This window comes from Lathamus discolor, chromosome 6 (genome assembly GCF_037157495.1).
Source record: "Lathamus discolor isolate bLatDis1 chromosome 6, bLatDis1.hap1, whole genome shotgun sequence".
Classification (NCBI taxonomy): domain Eukaryota; kingdom Metazoa; phylum Chordata; class Aves; order Psittaciformes; family Psittacidae; genus Lathamus; species Lathamus discolor.
This window is the reverse complement of record NC_088889.1, coordinates 92,384,296-92,405,604: the sequence shown is the minus strand read 5'-3', so window position 1 is coordinate 92,405,604 and position 21,309 is coordinate 92,384,296. Positions and strand designations below refer to the sequence as shown.

Genomic DNA, 21,309 nt, shown 5'->3' with positions numbered 1-21,309 from the left:
TGCATTCACACACAAATTATATTCTATATTGGAGTTTTGGTCTCTAAATTTTCTCATTTAATCTAAATGCAGTTGGTGCATAAACTTATCTTTGGTTTAAACAACCAAGAAACATGACTGCACTGCCCACATACATTATATAATGACCCATACCTGTGCTACTTCTTTCTAGTGGTAAAAAGTCATGCAGAAATACTTTCTCAGGCAAATCACAAAAAATGTGAAGAGTTTCCAAGGCTGCCACTCTCTCTAATTTATAGATGTGTAAAGGAAAAGACCCAATGTATACTTTTAAACTGGTTCATGTGCTTTCATTGTTCTATACAGAAGTCACAGGATCCACCTCTATCTTGTGTTTTTTCTCCTTATTTATTCAGCACCACTCCTCCTGCTTTTTAAATGTAGCACACATTTTAATCCTCCACTTCAGTTTATACACTCCTGTATGGCTGCATGAATGGCAAACAGTAGAACTTCTGTTCTCATTTATCCTGATCATTGTCATTAGCAAAGCAGCAGTGTTCTTGTTCTAGCAGGGCAAAGATGGCAGAGTTTTAAGCTCCTTTGCACATACAGAATCACCTCTAACACTTAGTGTTAGATTCAATAGGTCAAAGCTATGCTCTCTTCCCTGTCACTTTAACTGTTTTTGAGCACAAAAATGACCAGAGGGATGTAACACCTTTTCTGTGAGGAATGACTGAGAGAGTTGAGGTTGTTTAGCCTGGAGGAAAACTCCAGGGAGACCTTACTGCGGCCTTTCAGTTATTACAAGGGGCCTGCAAGAAAGATGCGGAAAGACTTCTTAGCAGGGCCTGTTGTGACAGGACAAGGGGTGATGGTTTTAAACTAAAAGAGGCAAAATTCAGACTGGACGTAAGGAGAACATTGTTTACAGTGAGGATGGTAAAATACTAGCACATTTTGCCCAGAGAGGCAGTGGATGCACCATTCCTGGAGATATGTCCGGCCAGGCTGGATGTGGTTCTGGGCAATCTGATCTAAAGGAAGATGCCCCTGCTCACTGCAGGGGGGTTGGACTAGATGAGCTTCGAAGGTTTCTTCCAACCCAAACTATTCTATGATTCTATTATTCTGTGATCTGACACTTGAATAACTGTATCATCATATTCCTTCTGGCCTTCCTTAAACTTTATCAATCCATGCTCAAATCACATTAATCAAGAATTTCACTATGCCACAGAATTGCTAGAATCGAAAGCATCCCCAAATTGCCTCATAATCTTCTCATCCCTGCAGTACGCAACTACCGTACATTTCCACAGAATCTATAGCTGGCTGTCCAAGACCATGTTTAAACGGCTTCTGCATTAACTCCAAGGAGGGAGACTCTGCAAGCTATCTGGGTAGCCTGTTCCAATGGTCAGTGTTTCATGAAGAGTAAAAACTATTTTTACATGCTTAGACAGAACCTCCTGTGTTTCAGTATGTGCCCACTGCCTCTTTGCTGACACTGAGCACAGATTTTACTTAGACTATGTTGTAAAGTGCCACATAACTTTGATAGTGCTTTAATAAATTATCAGAAAGGAAAAATATTTACAGCATTTAGCTTTTGGCAATACCTGCTTGTTTTTTTGTTCATTTGATTTCTGCTGATTCTCAGCTGGGAAGCTTCGATGCTTTGCCTGGAAGAAGAATAATCTCTGTAATATATGAACTTAATGAGTCATTGCTGTAAAATATATTACTAGTTTATGAAGGGTCAGGGACATCTCTGTAATGATATCTTCAACAGGCTGACTTAATTTCCTTCACTGCAGTCCCATATGGATAACTAAATTTTAATGATCATAGAGTAAATCTACATGAAAAAGGAGCAGCAGTTGCGGTTGTCCCACTTAGATGCATAATTGAGCCCATGAAAATTTCTGGTCCAAAAATTGAGCAGCCATATTAGCATTATGTTAGCATGTTGAGCAGCCATGTTAGCATATGGGACATGTTACTGCTGTGACAGAAGTAACATGTCCCATATGCTCACCAGCTGGGGAATACTTCTCCAAGAGGCTGGTGGGATAGAAGCCCCCCCCCCCATTATCTTCTTCTGCTCTGGGCAATACAAGCTTAAAGTGACAATCGTAAAATCGTAACATTTCTGCAAAGTTACAATTTATTGCACGTCTTCTGAGCTGGAGTGACTGTTCATGTGAGTGTTCCTGGCCTGTGATAACTGTAATTTGATGCAGTTTAGCTCACTAAAGATGGTAATTCAAACTCTGTGTTCTAAATGATCAAAAATCAGTGCTGATATATGAAGCAGACAACATCTTCTGCAAAATCTCGTTTAACTTAAGATTGCATTTGTACACAAATGTACACATTTGTACACTGATGTGTATGTGTTATTCACATACCTGATCTTCTCGTTCAAAGCCTGGTGCTTTTGGATAGCTAGATGTCGGCGAAGAAACACCTGATGTGCTAGACTCAGAACACAAAACACCATTTGCTAATAATGATCTCTGTCTACAAAGAGGTCCAAGGGGAGATAAAGAACTACTGCTACCAGAACTTGATGTTACAGTTGGACTTGAAGAACAGGAAACCTGTAGAAGACAGAAAACAGTGTCTAATATACTCTAGGATATTTTTTTTATTTACAGCTATAGTCTTCCTCCGTAACACAATCTGTTGAATTTATAAATTCATTTCAGTCTTATGTCAATGCAACACTAACTTCGTTTATTTGTATGTATTTTTGGTATTAGCTTAAAAAGTAGCAGATGACAAATGTAACATGGAGCCTTTTGAAGTGCACAGACTTTAAAAGGAGATGCATTTGTACATACCAGAATATAGCCTTGTTTGGTTCTAAGCACAAAATCAATCATAGACAGAGATTACTTAATGGATATTAATTTACAATAAAGGAATACTTGCTTTCTGACAACGCTGATTTCCATTCATTCATATATTTCTTAATTTACAGTTTAATGCAAGCATTATACAACATTTCACTCTTGTAAAAGAACTCATAGGGATCAAGCCAAGCAGCTCAAAAAGAATAAGACACATAGAATCTTGGCAAAAAGCATCTCAATTGCTTTTTTTTTTTTTTTTTTTTTTAATCTCAAAAGCCTGTTTTGTGAGATTTTAGACATTATTGAATTTATAATTTTTAGTTCTGCTGTATATTTTCCATAGAGTTTCAAACTTCTAAAGTAGAAAACGTAAGCTAAAGGTACAATCTGTAAGCAGCTCTGGATTTTTTTTTGCTAAAAGTACAATTCTGATCAACCTGGAATTTATGAACTCAGGTGCCAGCATCCTACAATAGTATGTTTGACTGGAATTGGGGGCATTGCTTGTTACCTTTTAGTAAACATCTTTTTAGTAAACTCTTCCATTTTCTTAAAGTAGATTCATAATTAGACTCACAAAGGCAGTATGGAAACAGTTGCATCCGACATTTATGCCTAACAGTAAAAGGGTGAGAACCCTCAGTAATTATACACATTTCAATACCTTCTATGTTTGTTTCTGAACAGAAACTGCCAGCTCTCAAGGAACTGAACTAGTCGATACAGTAACAGAATGAACTTCTGCCAAAGTGGTTTTGGTTTGTTTAAACACAAAATACACACCAAACCAGAGAGACTACATAATAACTATATCGTTTATTGTTGAACTCAAACCTTAGGGCTAACCCTAACCCTTAATTTTATTCTGTGTTCCAAAGCATGTGAAAGTTATGTTAAAGCAAATCAGGATTTTAACAGGAAACACCTCTCTCCCCACAATCATAGAACCCCAAAACGTCCTTCCTGCACAGCAGGAATTTCACATTCAAATTCCTGTAAATCAGAAAGGGGACCCACATGAACCTTCATGAGGTCTTAACTCTGGAAAGAAAAACAAAACACCTCCAATAACTGTAAGTCCTATACTTGATGAAGATTATTACCTGTGCATTCACTCCTATCACTACAGAAAATCTCCAGTCATGAACCTTATGTATGTGGAGTTCCATAATTAGAATGCTTCTGAAGTCCAAAGACAGTTTCTCTATACAAGTCTGAAATGTACATATACCTTGAGAGCTGACAGAAGAATGAGCACCATTTCTGGAAGGAAACGGGAGGGAAACAGGAGACCTGACTACCTGGGCTATGGAGAAGACTGAATTTTTTTTGCATCGGTCTTCACTGGCAAGAGCTCCAGCCGCACCACCCAAGAAGAAGATAAAGGCAGGGACACAATCCAAAACAGTCTGTGGGAGAGTGAAGAACCACACGCTGTAGTTGAAGATCAGGTTCAAGAACATCTAAGAAAACTGAAGGTGCAGAAGTCCATGCGACCTGACAAGATGCATCCACGGGTTCTGAGGGAACAGTCAGATGAAGTTGCAAAGCTCCCATTATGCATGATGTCTGAGAAGTCATGCCAATCTGGTAAAGTTCCTTCTGACTGCAAAAGGGAAAACATAACCCACATTTTAAAAACAGAAAAAAGGAAGACCAGTCAGTCTCACCTCAGCGCCCAGCAAGGTCATGGAACAGATCCTCCTGGAAATGGTGCTAAAGGCACATAGAAACTAAGGAGGTGATTGAAGACAGCCAATATAGCCTCACTAAGGGAAAATCATGCCTGACAAATTTGGTGGCTTTTGATGATGGGGCTATGGCATTAGTGGATAATGGGAGAATGACTTATCTACCTGGACTTGTGCAATGCATCTGACACTGTCCCACACAACATCCTTGTCTCTAAACTAGGGAGGCATGGATTTGATGGATGGACCACTCGGTGGGCAAGGAATTGGCTGGATGGCCGCACGCAGAGTTGCGGTCAACGGCTCAATGTCCAAGTAGAGACCAGTGACAAGTGGTGTCCCTCAAGGGTTAATATTGAGACCAGCACTCTTTAACATCTTTGTGGGTGACACAGACGGTGGTATTGAGTGTACTCTCAGCAAGTCTGCTGATGAGCCCAAGCTGTATGGTGCAGTCAGCAAGCTGGAGGGAAGAGATGGGATGCAGAGGGACTTTGACAGGCTGGAAAGGTGAGCCTGTGTGAACCTCATAAGGCCATGTGCAAGGTCCTGCACCTGGGCTGGGGCAATCCCAGGCACAAACACAGGCTGGGCAGAGACTGGATAGAGCAGTCCTGAGAAGGACTTGGGGATGATGGTTAACAGAAAGCTTAACATGACCTGGCAGGGTGTGCTTGCAGCCCAGAACCCCTCTTTGTGTGCTGGGCTGCATCCCCAGAGCATGAGCAACAGGTCAAGGGACGGGATTCTCCTCCTCTATTGTACTCGGGGGAGACCCCACGTGGAGTACTGTGTCCAGCTCTGGGGCCCCAACATAAGAAGGACACAAAGCTGTTGGAGCGAGTCCAAAAGAGGCCACCAGGATGATCAGAGGGCTGGAGCAGCTCTGCTCTGGAGCCAGGCTGAGAGAGCTGGGCTGGTTCAGCCTGGAGAAGAGAAGACTCCTTCAGGGGAGACCTTAGAGCAGCTCCCAGTGCCTAAAAGGGCTACAAGAAACCTGGAGAGTGGCTTTTTACAACCACACGTTTTGATAGGACAAAGGGTAACTGCTTTAACCTGAAAGAGGGTAGATTTACATAAAATATAATGCGATGAGTGATGAGGCACTGGCACAGGGTGCCCAGAGAAGCTGTGGCTGCCGCATCCCCGGCAGTGTTCAAGGCCAGGCTGAACAGGGCTCGGAGGTGTCCCTGCCCTTGGCAGGAGGTTGGAAATGGATGATCTTTAAGGCCCCTTGTAATCCAAACCAGTCTGGGATTCTATGAAAAAGAGTGCAATGGGAAGAAGGGAAACTGTCAATGATTAATTTTTAATCAGTGCTGAAGAATTTACATTTTGGTATCCGTGTTGGCATGAACAGCAATGTCCTCAGCACTACTGACGCTACAAAAATCTACTGCCAATTGTTAGTCTTAATTTAGGGTTTCTCTTTTGGGAGGGGCTTTTTCTTATTTATTAAGACAAGCACAAACAGAAGCTAGAATCCAGAGTTGCCTCAACTCTGGAGGAAGCCTTCAGCAGTATCTTTGTAAACTGATCTACAAGTGCAACTGAAGACTTGTATCTTTTTATTTTCCAAGTGTGGGATAGGGGCCTGAGAGATTTTAGTACTCTTCAGGAATGTGTCCCTCCTAAAAATGGAAATCTGCTCTGGTGTGCAGTCAAAGACATAAGCACAGGAAGGACACAGTTCAACCCCTAAGGATTTAGAGTCTACTCTAATGAAAGACTAGAAGTTGGAGACATTCCTTACTTTATAAGCTTACCTTAACAAGGGTTACATCCTCATAATGCATAAAGTAATAATTTATCACTGTTCATCCCTGCAGCTAAACTGCTTAGAAAATGAGCATGTAGAACAAATGATAGCATTCTTTCCCTTAATTCTTGTCTGCTCTATGCCTTTGCCTACAGCTGAACTTATACAAAGAAAATGAGAAAACATATACCTATAAAACTAGTTGTATTTCCTATGAAAATAGAAGCTTCTTGAATTCTTTGATCTGCATTATATCTTGTAGCTTTAAATGTACTGTTATGTTGCCTACATTTGAGAGGGGTGAAGAAGAAGATGACAGGAAGTGGAAACGTGTTTTTAATTAAGCTATAAAACTAATTTTGCTCTCAAGTAACTTATGTCCTCCTACATCCCTCACTGTCTCAGAACACCAATTCCATAGTAAAGGAAGTATGTATGATTCACCACCGTTGTTCAGATTTAGACTATGCATATGTAACCAAACTCAGCTGCATTATCACAGTTTAATAGATTATCATTTACCAAATGAGTGTGGTAACTGACCATGTGCACACAGTCAAGCCATCTTAGTTATGAAGTAAAACAGACAACTTGAGGCTTAATGAAGGCAACAGAATATCAGCACTGAGTCTGCAATCAGGATGAGGTATGAAGGCACACAATCTTTACCACGACTGAACTGACAAACACTGACTTAACTGTGCTAACTTGAATGTGTGATCAAGTACTTACACATGTTTGATAAATTCGATAAAACAAAGATGGTGCTGGTCATCCTATCTTCATCTGTTGTAATCAACATACATACTATGTAAATATTCACTTTTAAATACATCATGGGAATAAAGACATGATGGCCATTTCTTTTTACTTTTCAAAATGAAACTATGAGTTATTGCTCTGAGCTTAGAAGGGCTAACAGAAATATTCTATAATTGATAAATGCAATTAATCTTTGATGCATCTCCTACTTAATCTCCCAAATAAACGGCAAGTTTTCCTGTTAATTTTGCAATGCCACAAACGTGAAAAATATTTACAGACAAAATTTTATCACGCAGACAAAATTTTATCATACAGTTAGGTGTTTGCTCTGTACCACTATGTAGCTTAGGTGCACCACAACTAGGTACCCGTAACAGAGGCCTGATGTATGGAGATCAACAATATGATCCTGAAGTGTGAGCTGAGCATGTTTTTAGGGAAAGGTGATAAGGTTCTTTGCATTTTTTGGCTGAAAAGTTGCTCAACAGGATATGCATTTTGTACTGATATAGTAACACTGGAAAGCTAATCAACCAGCTAGAGAAAGCATATGAAGCAGCAACTATGACTATGGTTGCACGCACTGAGACAGCCTAGTTCATCCGACTTTCATGGCACTGAGAAAAACAGACATTGGAGAAGGCCATTTGGGTATGTTAAATTCCAATAAATTTGAAGGATATAGATGATAACCATAGAAATGAAGCAATGAAATTAAGATGAGGCAGAAGCTTCCAGCTGAGAATGATGCATATATACAGGGTGCAGAGAATTACATGCCAGATACATTATTTTGGCTAAGGTGGCTGAGGAAATGGGTAGATCATAAGTGACTGAGGAAAAGAAGGGGAAAATGGAAGACCCGAGAAATTAAAGACCAGCCAGTCTCACCTCTGTGCCTGGCAAAATCTTGGAGCACATTCTCCTGGACAGCATGCTAAGGCACATGAAAAACAGCAAGGTGCTTGGTGACAGCCAGCATGGCTTCACTAAGAGGAAATCCTGCCTGACCAATTTGGTGGCCTTCTATGAAGGGGCTACAGAACTGATGGACAAGGGTAAAGCAGTTGATGTCATCTGCCTGGACTTGTGCAAAGCATTTGACACTGTCTCACACAACATCCTTCTCTCTAAATTAGAGAGATATCAGTTTGATGGATGGACCACTCAGTGGATAAAGAACTGGCTGGATGGCCGCACACAAGGAGTTGTGGTCGATGGCTCGATGTCCGGCTGGAGACCGGTAACGAGTGGTGTCCCTCAGGGATCGGTGTTGGGACCGGTCTTGTTTAACATCTTCATCGCTGACATGGACAGTGGGATTGAGTGCACCCTCAGCAAGTCTGCCGATGACACCAAGCTGTGTGGTCCGGTTGATACGCTGGAGGGAAGGGATGCCATCCAGAGGGACCTTGACACGCTTGTGAGGTGGGCTGATGCCAACCTCATGAAGTTCAACCATGACAAGTGCAAGGTCCTACACCTGGGTCGGAGCAATCCCAGGCACAGCTACAGATCGGGCAAAGAAGAGATTCAGAGCAGCCTTGTGGAGAAGGACTTGGGGGTGCTGGTCGATGAGAAAATGAACATGGGCCGGCTTCAGTGTGTGCTCACAGCCCAGAAAGCCAACCATATCCTGGGCTGCATCAAAAGGAGTGTGACCAGCAGGTCGAAAGAGGTGATCCTGCCCCTCTACTCTGCTCTTGTGAGACCTCACCTGGAGCATTGTGTGCAGTTCTTGTGTCCTCAACATAAAAAGGACATGGAACTCTTGGAACAAGTCCAGAGGAGGGCCACGAGGATGATCAGGGGACTGGAGCACCTCCCATATGAAGACAGGCTGAGGAAGCTGGGGCTGTTCAGCCTAGAGAAGAGAATGCTGCGTGGAGACCTCATAGCAGCCTTCCAGTATCTGTAGGGGGCCTATAGGGATGCTGGGGAGGGACTCTTCGTCAGGGACTGTAGTGACAGGACAAGGGGGAACGGGTTAAAACTTAAACAGGGGAAGTTTAGATTGGATATAAGGAGGAAATTCTTTGCTGTTAGGGTGGTGAGACACTGGAATGGGTTGCCCAGGGAGGTTGTGCTCCATCCCTGGCAGTGTTCAAGGCCAGGTTGGATGAAGCCTTGGGTGGGATGGTTTAGTGTGAGATGCCCCTGCTCATGGCAGGGGGGTTGGAACTGGATGATCTTGAGGTCCTTTCCAACCCTAACTATTCTATGATTCTAGGACAGGTGCATAGCATACTGGATGATGAAACATTACATAACTGAAGATTCATGGAAGGATATGCAAGGAGTAATGGAAACATGAATAAACATGAAGAAGTGGAATATAACCAACTTCCTTAACCAAGTAGGACATCAAAGTTTAATTGATGTAAACAATGTATCTGAAATATGAATCAAACTATTTCAGGACTTACATGCACAGAATTATTCAAGAAACCTTGTTTACTGTCATTTCCCATAACCAAGGACTTCAGATACATGAATTTTACCAGCTCAACAGATGATATAAGGAAGACTCTTTCAAAAATTAAAGAAAGAGTGAAAGAAAACAAATTTATGTCAAGAAAAGGAGCAGTAGGAGAACGAGTAAAAAGTATTCCTTCTGACAATTAGTTGATGATGACCAGAGCACAAAAGACACGTAATGGTTAAGAACAAGCAGCAAGAGCTGAAAGTAAAAGTTGCTGGTGTAAATGCTCCTAAAGAAGACACATAGGACTGGGAAAAGTATGAGTGAACTTGTTGCTACAATGCATATAAAGACTCTGAATCCTACCAAAGGCACTACACAGCCCTCACGCAGTAAGAGAATAAAGGGGGTATGCCAAGAAAGCCAATCTAGGACTTGCTAGAGCAACACACAAAAAGAAAGAGATGATGCGAAGTGTGGAGAAACAAGTAGTACTAATTGAAATGAAAAATTACAATCAGTGGAAATACTGTACCACACTGGGTAAACTGCACTGTGTCAGTTAAGTGTATTTAGATGCTGCAATTGGTGGAGTATAAAGCAAAGGGAACTGCAAAGAGACACTGATGAAAAACAGTACTATCAAAGATCAGGTGAACGGGCTGACAAAAGTATAATGTTAGATGCTTCAAACCAGAAGGCAGAATATGAGGTAAAGAAACATAGATGTATAAGCTCTCCATGGAAACTGAACTCATACTTACCAAAAAAGGCTGAAGAACAGATTATTTACAGACTGAAATGATAATGAAAGATACAGCAGATGAATGACTGATGACAGTCCAATTGACAAGGCAATTTAAGATGAAGACATAAGAATACAGTATAGGTAAGATAACAAGGTATATATTTAAAACAGTTACACAGCCTCCCTTCACTATCAACCTGAATCATATGGAATCTTAATGGACTCATTCACAGAATCACAGAATCCCAAGGGTTGGAAGGGACCTCAAAAGATCATCTAGTCCAACCCCCCTGCAAGAGCAGGGTAACCTAGAGTATATCACACAGGAACTTGTCCAGGCGGGCCTTGAATATCTCCAACGTAGGAGACTCCACAACCCCCTGGGCAACCTGTTCCAGTGCTCTGTCACTCTCACAGTAAAAAAGTTTTTCCTGATGTTCACATGGAACCTCCTATGCTCCAGTTTACACCCACTGCCCCTTGTCCTATCACTGGACATTACTGAAAAAAACCTAGCTCCATCATCCTGACACTCACCCTTTACATATTTGTAAATACTGATGAGGTCACCCCTCAGTCTCCTCCAAGCTTCTTCCAATAACATTTATAGATAGGCCAATAGATACTATCACAATCTACAAATGGGAACCTAAGCCACTTGCTCAAACAGGAATATTATGATTGTGCAAAGAACTGAGTTTGTCTCAAATACTACATCATCCTTTTCCTCTAGAAGCAAAAGAAACAGCAAGATACTCCCCCAACATACTATAACAGGATATGTGAAAGAAGTTTTGTAGGATAAATACGGAGAGTTTGTTTTGAAGACACATAGGAAGAGAGGCATGGAAAGTCTAATTTCATCACAATAAAAACCTCTAAAATTAACTTTACTCAGGGTCAGTGTCTGACAGTGATGAGAATGAAGATGAAGGAGGAGACAGAAAAGCAAACCGCTTACTGGAACAGAGAGAAAAACACGAACTATGAATGTAACTAAGTTGCTGGGATATGGAAAACGGAGGAGGGAGGAAAACAGATTGACTACTTAAATAATAAAATTAGGCAGTTTATGGCAGATGGAAAAGGTAAAAGCAAGCAAGCAACAAAATTCAAGAAGTAAACATGGAAAAACAGAAGACCAACCTGCTAATGACTGAATATTGAATGAAAATAAAAAATACAAAAAAGGAAGTGCATCAACCAACACTGCAGGTATGCAGTCAATTTAAGTAGTCAGCTGAAAGAACAACAAAACATTTTGCCAGACATCAGAAAAAAAGGTGGACACTTGCAATAAAACTCTAACTAGAAAGTAGAAGAAGGAGGTAGGGCCAACTTTTCCATTTTCACACTTGAACAGTAGCACAGGCAGAGACTCACTGAGAATGGAATGGAAAATGTAGACAATGTCCATCAGACTCCTAGTGACTAATAGAAAAATATATGCATATTGAAGAAGATTCCGTATGGCTGGCGGGTGTAGGTAATATTTTCAGCTGTACCTAAATCATTCATGAAAGGCTGAGAAGCTTCTTTGAGAAGACATGCTTTTATGGGTCTCTCCTGAAAGGTCCAGAACCTTAGCAACAACAAAATTAGCTTCCTGGATAAGAAGGTAGATCCTGTCTCAGAACCTTTCATATAAAGAAGCAGACTTCTGCACTGGGAACTTAAGATAAAAGGTAGGCATATTAGTACCCTTATTCTTGATCTACAGGACAGCAATATGAAGCCACATAAAGAAACCCAGGAGTTTCTGGATTATTTACTGGCAATTCCTTTTAAACATTATTTTAAATACATCCTTTTATCTGATTTCTAACCAAACAGTATCGATCGATAGTGCTGGAAAGCTAGAAGTAGTGAAAATTCTGGGAATAAATGTGTATGTACTTATGACTCTGCACCTGAAACAAGGTAAGAAAAACACAGGTCAGGAGAGAACAAGAGAGATGTCACTATATATATTACTTTGCAACAATCAGAAAACCTAACAAAACAATATATTCCAACAAATACTAGAAGGAAAATAATGAAATCTCTGCAATATATCTTTCTCCTTCCTCTCCCTCACCTTTAGCTGATAAAATTTGCCAATATAAATATACATTTATCACCCTTGTAACTAAACTCTCTAGTACCAAACACACTACATGTACTGCACCACTGAAAGAGGCTTTAAGCATAAAGCATGTTAAAGTAGGTTATCAATTCATTTCTAATGTTAACAAATTAGGGCAGAGAAGAGGGCTGGGATCAATCAAGATCTTCCATGAATAAAACCTTTCCTTCAGAAAAAAGAGACATATGCAAATTAAGCTGTCCTGTAGTTGTATATTTGATTAAGAATGATGTTCTTCACATTCAAAATATTGCATCTAAAGACAAAAAACAAGAAGAGAAAACACAAATAATACATAGTTAAATCTGGTGCCGGGCATACATTCCAGTTAGGCTTACACTACCAGTTAAGAATTATTGCCTGATATTTACTATAGCTGTGTTTTTCTTCTCGTTTGCTGAAGTACAAAGAAATAAAAAACAGATATTTAAGAAGTAAAATAAACATTGTATATTGGCACAGTGATTATTAGTAACTTTTCCAGAATTATTTACACTTACATTTCCAGACTGCCCACTGCTATTTGTAATGCTGTTTGTGGAGTTAAGACTGCTGCTCCATTCATTTGCAATTCCTATGCTGTCTGTTGAAAGCAGGTGAGCGCCTGGCTTTGATTGACAACCAGTTTGCAGTATGACTACATTCATGGTGTCCTCTGTTGAAGGAATCCCCAACAAATTACACACAGATTTGATACTTAGCTGTGTGAATTAAACAAGTACATACCTAATACCAAACAATGCACCTGTCACATGGAAACATTAATCACACACAAGAAATCCTTATGTCTCTTTTTTAATATAAGCGTAAAAGCCAAGGTAAGAATATATAATAAATATATAATTCACCATTATGTACTTGTGGCTACTAACAAATGTGATACTCTTATTTTCTTGTTCCATCAAAAACTGGTGGGACATTGATTGGAATCGATATATTTAAAATATTCTAGATTTTGTTTTGTTTTCCAGAATCTGTCACACCAGGGTTTAAAGACAATATTTGTTAGAACTCCTGACCAGAAAGGTAACATCATAATTGCAGGGCTCTTTGTTTTCTTTTTCCAGACTAGAATTAACTGACTTAATCACAAAACAATTTGAAGAGAACATGGGACTTGTACAATTTAACTTAAAAAGGAACAAAAAACTTTGAGAAAGTTCATTAGTAACTTACATGTAAATGGTGACCAATGATTTGTTAATTTTCATGCCAGAAAATTCAGCTCAAGGTGACTGAACAATTACTCTGGAATTCCCCAAAGGCTACTTTGTTAAACCATTACACATCTTGGATATTTGATTCTCTAAATCTGCAATATACTAAGGAGATTTAGAATTCTAGTTTTATAGGCAAATGATGAGCTAACAAAAAAAGTTTAGTTTAGTAAGCAATTGCTGTTACTAACATTCCTCACCAAATAATCCATGCACACAAGACATCAAAGCAAGGAAGTCAGAACTGAAAGCAAAAATCTCTTAATAAATTCTACAGGTATAGCAAGATTTTTTTCATCTTTAGCCACTCCTGCGCATCTAATGAGTAATGATAAACTACAGTCAAAAATCAAATTTAAATATTTGTCTCTACTAGAAACAGTAAGTAGGTCTGACAGAGTGCATGAAAGTACAAGTCACAGTAAGAAACAGCATGAGATACACAGATGCCTCTCTTTAGTGGAGGATTGTTTCTAATGATGCAGATTTTTTCTACCTGGTATTTTATTCATCACAACTCTGCAACCTTCTGACTACACAGTTCAATGCTTTACCAAGTATTTCCCCTATTGTATAAATAACAAAATTGTGAAAGTGGCTCACAAAAGAGAAAGGAAAAAGCTCCACTGCATACCACTCTGCACACAAGGCCACCCACACCCCCCCAAAAAAAGGAAAAAGCAACCACAGGATTTACAAAGATGATGTCACTAGAGTCCTGCTGTTCCTCCTGCAGAACGGGAGTGCAAAGAACAATTGGGAAGACAAGAACTGTAATTTACCTGACTTCCACTATGTATCATCTTACTGTAGAGCTGCTTGGCCAGAGCAGCCACCTTATATGCAGTAAACCCTCACACTGTCACAGGAAAAGCCCTATCTGATTCATGCTCTCTCCTACATCTTCCATTAGCATTTTTTCCCTGACACAACCACACATCCGTCCAATATTCTGTAAATGAGTGCAAGTAGTCATACCACCCCAAAAGGGTAGTATAAGACTGCTTTCCAAATATTTCAAAGAGAAATGGTCTCTCCTTTCTCTTTCCAAGGTATCTAGGGAGAATAACATTATTAATTCTTGCTGTTCTGCTTATTGATAGTTAAGTCAGACAGACACATTAAATTCAGAATGTATGCTTCTATATAATTCTAATTTCTTCCAGGAATGTACATCATAGTTTGTGGCCAGCTGCACAAAAGTAACAAATTCTACAGCATAAGCTTCCCCCAATCTAGCCATATTTTCTCAAAGACCTATAGCTCTTGTAGGAGGTTGCAACTGACAGAAAAGCAACAGTCTCGTGTGGTGGCCTATCTCATGGTGATCCCTGAAGCTCATGGAGGTTAGCACAGTTCTCAAAGAGCTTCAACTATCTAATGTTAATACAGCAGTGCTTCAGGGATAATGTATCGGTAGCCTATATAGGAATAGGGTTGTACTCTTTATGAGATGCAATTTTTTCAGCTATACAGGCTCCTTAGAGTTTGCACTAACTTGGGTATTATGCATACAAGAGTTACCACAGTTGGGCTACATCTGGCCTGGAGAATCCCATCTTTCATGAAGTCAGAAGTGTTTTCATTATTGTAGTCTTGGTACCAATAGGAGAGAACAGTCTTGGATGAACAACCTGAAGGCAAATGCCTTCAGTAACAGAAGCTGTTACAGAGGAGATTGAAGAGTTTCCAAACTCTTGCCAGCAGAGTTTCAGTCTGCCCATGTTTCTGTTTCAAAAAAAAAAAAAAAAAATCTGTTCTTCTTTAAGATGCCAGTTGTAGTCAGGCAGTCAGTGCACAAATGACTGCCACAGATTGCTGTTCATTACTTTAAAAGAATCTGTTACTGAAGTGTCCCCATATAGCCTGGTTACCCTCTGTTCTGCAAAGGGAGATATGTCAGATCCCACTACCTCTGTACTTTTCAGGATTAGGTGCCCTCTCTCCTGTCATCACAAGTTGTCTTTGGGACTACAGTTGTACCTAGGATTTCAGCCAAAGCGGGTTAAAAAATCAGCAGGTGACATTTACAGGATAATACTGTCTGCAGCCAGGGCCTGAAGGGAAAAGCAGTCTTGGAAGAAGAAGGGGGTGGGGGTGGAAACGGTCAGCTGGTTCTGAGGAAGTAACTGAGAGAACACTAGGAATGCAATTATAGAGAATGTGTGCTCCCACAAATTATTTCACACGGAACAATAAAAATTGCTGGGATACACGTATGAATGGTGGGAAATATTCCTCTACCCATTCCACATAGGCAGGGCTTCAATGAAGTTAGGTGGAGAACACCTGTAATTTGTGATTCAAAGAGATCCATGAATCAAGAGTTCCATGTTTTTCATACTGATAATAAGATCTACAACTCTGAAACCATTTTCTGCCCTTCCCTAATATAGAAATCATTTTATTCTACTAACAGAGGAGACAGAATGTCAGAGCTGCTAAACTAAGCCTAAAGTTGCTGCCAATAGCAGAAAGGCACTCTTGCTGATAGTAAACAAACATCTAACTTCTATTCAGACTACCAGAGACAGGGGGTGGGTACTGTTGCAAGATTTCAAGTCCATTTGTTGAAATTCCCTGCTTATATAGTCTTCATTCAAGATGATGAAAGCCAGAGTTCCAGAGCATGCTGGCTGAGCACATCGCAAGTCTCTTCTGATGGACATAAAATTCTAACACAGCTATGTGCAGAAAATTAAGCTGCTACTTCTCAGTTAGCACTGCTAACAAGTTTAAAGTCTCAGGAATTCTCTCAAAGTTCTGAAGATTTTTAAAGAGTACAAGAATTCATCCTACAGAGTGAAAGAAAGAATGGGCGGGGGTAAAACATTAGCAATAGATTAGAAAGATACCCCTTAGGGAGAATAAGATCAGCAAATTGTTAAGTTTGCACTTTCCTTCAGCCCTCTATCTTTAGCCTGAGCAAAGCTTAACTTTTCCTTACAGATGGAAATCTTGTTTATTGTCAATAAGAGCTTCATTTGAGAATGATTCAAGCATCAACTGGACTGTTAAAAGATACTAATGATCAAGACACACAGAAGTAGATCATGATTGGGGTCTCAAAAGAACTCTAATCTCCAAGAGCTCTGCTGAGTTTATCCTGCACAGTCTTCATGCTGGACAGGCAAGAGGGGAGGCAGCATTCATTATGCTCTAAGAAAGGAAACAAGAAAACACTCCACAGGAGATTTTCATCGTGTCACAATTATACCATGCTGCACGTACGCAGTAAATTTGTTTAAATCATACTCTTTCAGCTGTTTCAGGAAAGAAAAACTTGTATCAGATAAAGAGAAAAGTAGACTTAGTGCCATAAATCACCTCTGTAAGAAAATGTGCATTTTCAGATTTCCTGAGTCAAATACATACTTGCCAAAACTGGCAAACAGTGAAGGACTTGATCTAGGAGATAGCCTCAACAGCATGAAAATAAAGGCAGCGAGGTACTTTCGATGTGAAGAAGCAGTTCATAGAGACTTCATTGCCATAATGCTTTTAAAGCTTGTTAGGTCTTGGAATAATGGGCTTGTTGAAATAAATACAGGAGGTTACTTATCCTTCTTCTTCTTTGAGGAACAAAACCTAATAAAAGTAAAATGGATCATACCACAGAAATTAAAAGACAAGGTCACCATACCACACACTCTCAGAAACAAGAGCTGTGTGCAGCAAGAATGATTCTATTCATTGAAAGTCTTTTAGGTAAGCATGTGATACAGTAAGAGGTTGTACAGGACATCACATTTGCTTAGACAGGTTAGACAGAGAGAGGAGACTGCCACTATTTATCCTTAGAGAATCCTAAGATAAATAGTACTAAATTGCAGACATTTGGAGCTTTCAAATCCCTCTTTCCAGGTCTAGAAGCAGAAAGCAAAAAGTAAGATAGGAGCAGACTATTTTTTTATGGATTACATAATCAAGCAAAAGCTTCATAATTAAAAAAAAATTATCACTTATAAAAACCAGTTACACAGAAATGCTTCAAATTCTACCTTGCATCACAGCTGAGAAGAAGGCATGAATAGCTGCTGCAGCAACAGCACATTTTGGAATACAGGAAGAATGGAGGGGTAGCCTAAGCTGATACTACTATTAGAAAGAATCTTATGATCTGATGAAATCCATCCACGGGTCCTGAAGGAGCTGGCGAATGAAGTTGCTAAGCCACTGGCCATCATATTTGAAAAATCATGGCAGTCAGGTGAAGTTCCCGACGACTGGAAAAAGGGAAATATAACCCCCATTTTCAAGAAGGGGAAAATGGAAGACCCAGGGAATTACAGACCAGCCAGTCTTAACCTCTGTGCCTGGCAAAATCTTGGAGCACATTCTCCTGGACAGCATGCTAAGGCACATGAAAAACAACAAGGTGCTTGGTGACAGCCAGCATGGCTTCACTAAGAGGAAATCCTGCCTGACCAATTTGGTGGCCTTCTATGAAGGGGCTACAGAACTGATGGACAAGGGTAAAGCAGTTGATGTCATCTGCCTGGACTTGTGCAAAGCGTTTGACACTGTCTCACACAACATCCTTCTCTCTAAATTGGAGAGATATCAGTTTGATGGATGGACCACTCGGTGGATAAAGAACTGGCTGGATGGCCACACACAAAGAGTTGTGGTCGATGGCTCGATGTCCGGCTGGAGACCGGTAACGAGTGGTGTCCCTCAGGGATCGGTGTTGGGACCGGTCTTGTTTAACATCTTCATCGCTGACATGGACAGTGGGATCGAGTGCGCCCTCAGCAAGTCTGCCGATGACACCAAGCTGTGTGGTCTGCTTGATATGCTGGAGGGAAGGGATGCCATCCAGAGGGACCTTGACACGCTTGTGAGGTGGGCTGATGCCAACCTCATGAAGTTCAACCATGACAAGTGCAAGGTCCTACACCTGGGTCGGAGCAATCCCAGGCACAGCTACAGATCGGGCAAAGAAGAGATTCAGAGCAGCCCTGCAGAGAAGGACTTGGGGGTGCTGGTCGATGAGAAAATGAACATGAGCCGGCTGCAGTGTGCGCTCGCAGCCCAGAAACCAACCGGATCCTGGGCTGCATCAAAAGGAGCGTGGCCAGCAGGGCGAAGGAGGTGATCCTGCCCCTCTGCTCTGCTCTTGTGAGACCTCACCTGGAGTATTGTGTGCAGTTCTGGTGTCCTCAACATAAAAAGGACATGGAACTGCTGGAACAAGTCCAGAGGAGGGCCACGAGGATGATCAGGGGACTGGAGCACCTCCCGTATGAAGACAGGCTGAGGAAGTTGGGGCTGTTCAGCCTGGAGAAGAGAAGGCTGCGTGGAGACCTCATAGCAGCCTTCCAGTACCTGAAGGCGGCCTATAGGGATGCTGGGGAGGGACTCTTCGTCAGGGACTGTAGTGACAGGACAAGGGGGAACAGGTTAAAACTTAAACAGGGGAAGTTTAGATTGGAGATAAGGAGGAAATTCTTTGCTGTTAGGGTGGTGAGACACTGGAATGGGTTGCCCAGGGAGGTTGTGAGTGCTCCATTCCTGGCAGTGTTCAAGGCCAGGTTGGATGAAGCCTTGGGTGGGATGGTTTAGTGTGAGGTGTCCCTGTCCATGGCAGGGGGGTTGGAACTAGATGATCTTGAGGTCCTTTCCAACCCTAACTATTCTATGATTCTATGATTCTGTGATGCATACCCAGAATTAACATGTGTAGATCATACCAAAGAACTGAATGCTTTCTTGAAGAAAAATGGTTCTTCTTCCCTTTTTCTATATGTAAGTTTGAGTGCAGTGAAGAAGAAAGTGGGCTATGGAGGAGAGTACAGCTGAAAATTTTCTGTGCTCTTTTCCAGTTTAGCTAAGGCCCTACTGCAAATACTCTTACCTGAGAAGTTTACTGTAGGTTTCGACAGGACAGTTAATATATTTTAAAAGGTCAAGTATGTGTGTAAAAATTGCCAAATCAAGCTCAAAAAGTTGCAGGGACAAGCTGCATTTGTAAAGAAAAGCTATACAAATTTTTCTGCTATACAGAATCACAGAATCCCAAGGGTTGGAAGGGACCTCAAAAGATCATCTAGTCCAACCCCCCTGCAAGAGCAGGGTAACGTAGAGTACATCACACAGGAACTTGTCCAGGCAGGCCTTGAATATCTCCAATGTAGGAGACTCCACAACCCCCCTGGGCAACCTGTTCCAGTGCTCTGTCACTCTCACAGTAGAGAAGTTCTTCCTGATGTTACCGTGGAACTTCCTATGCTCCAGTTTACACCCATTGCCCCTTGTCCTACCACTGGATATCACCTAGCTCCATCATCCTGACACCCACCCTTTACATACTTGCACCCCTCAGTCTCCTCTTCTCCAAGCTAAAGAGACCCAGCTCCCTCAGCCTCTCCTCATAAGGGAGGTGTTCCACTCCCTTAATCATCTTTGTGGCTCTGCGCTGGACTCTTTCAAGCAATTCCCTGTCCTTCTTGAACAGAGGGGCCCAGAACTGGACGCAATATTCCAGATGCGGCCTCACCAAGGCTGAGTAGAGGGGGAGGAGAACCTCTCTTGACCTACTAACCACACCCTTTCTAATGCACCCTAAGATGCCATTTGCCTTCTTGGCCACAAGAGCACATTGCTGGCTCATGGTCATCCTCCTATCCACCAGGACCCCCAGGTCCCTTTCCCCTTCGCTACTTTCCAGCAGGTAAACCCCCAACCTGTACTGGTACATGGGGTTGTTCTTCCCCAGATGCAAGACTCTACACTTGCCCTTGTTAAATTTCATCAAGTTTCTCCCCGCCCAACTCTCCAGCCTGTCCAGGTCTGGCTGAATGGCAGCACAGTCCTCTGGTGTGTCAGCCACTCCTCCCAGTTTTGTGTCATCAGCAAACTTGCTGAGGGTGCACTCAGTTCCCTCATCCAGGTCATTGATGAAAATATTAAACAGCACCGGTGCCAGCACCGACCCCTGAGGAACTCCACTAGTCACAGACCTCCAGCTAGATTCTGCGCCATTGACCACAACTCTCTGCCTTCTTCCTCTCAACCAGTTCTTGATCCACCTCACTACTTGATCGTCAAGCCCACACTTCCTTAGCTTATCTATGAGGATGCTGTGAGAGACAGTATCAAATGCCTTACTGAAATCAAGAAAAACCACATCTACCGCTCTACCATCATCCCTCCACCTAGTCACTTCCTCATAGAAGGCTATAAGGTTGGTCAGATGTGACTTCCCCCTCATAAAACCATGTTGGCTGTTCTTAATGACCCCCTCATCCTTGATATGCCTAGAGATGGAGTCAAGAATAAGTTGTTCCATCACCTTTCCAGGGATGGAGGTAAGGCTGACCGGTCTATAATTACCCGGGTCCTCCTTCTTGCCCTTCTTATAGACTGGTGTGACATTTGCCATCCACCAATCCTAAGGCACCTCTCCCATTTCCCACGACTTACCAAAGATGATGGAGAGTGGCCTAGCAATGACCTCCGCCAGCTCCCTCAGCACCTGTGGGTGCATTCCATCCGGACCCATCGATTTACAGATGTCCAGATTGCATAGCTGATCCCCAACCCAATCCTCATCTACCAAAGCAAACTCCTCCTTTGTCCTTACTCCTTCTGGGGCTATAAGAGTCCGGGGCCCCTGGGGAGAGTCTGCAGGAGTAAAGACAGAGGCAAAGAAGGCATTCAGCACCTCTGCCTTCTTTATATCCTCTGTCTCCAGGGCACCCAAATTTGATGCAAATGCAGCCAGCTCCCACAGCAATGTATGGTATTAGAAAATA

General features: G+C 41.6%; 1 protein-coding gene across 1 annotated transcript in view; it reads right to left on the bottom strand.

The window, feature by feature from the left end:
* The window catches only part of UNKL (unk like zinc finger), a 59,913-nt gene that overhangs the window by 16,981 nt on the left and 21,623 nt on the right, over positions 1-21,309 (bottom strand). The window contains exons 8-10 of the mRNA XM_065685015.1: positions 12,836-12,990; positions 2,379-2,570; positions 1,587-1,649 (exon numbers count right to left, since the gene is read on the bottom strand). Of these exons, the coding sequence (XP_065541087.1) occupies positions 1,587-1,649; positions 2,379-2,570; positions 12,836-12,990 (410 nt within the window). The remainder of the gene's footprint in view (positions 1-1,586; positions 1,650-2,378; positions 2,571-12,835; positions 12,991-21,309) is intronic.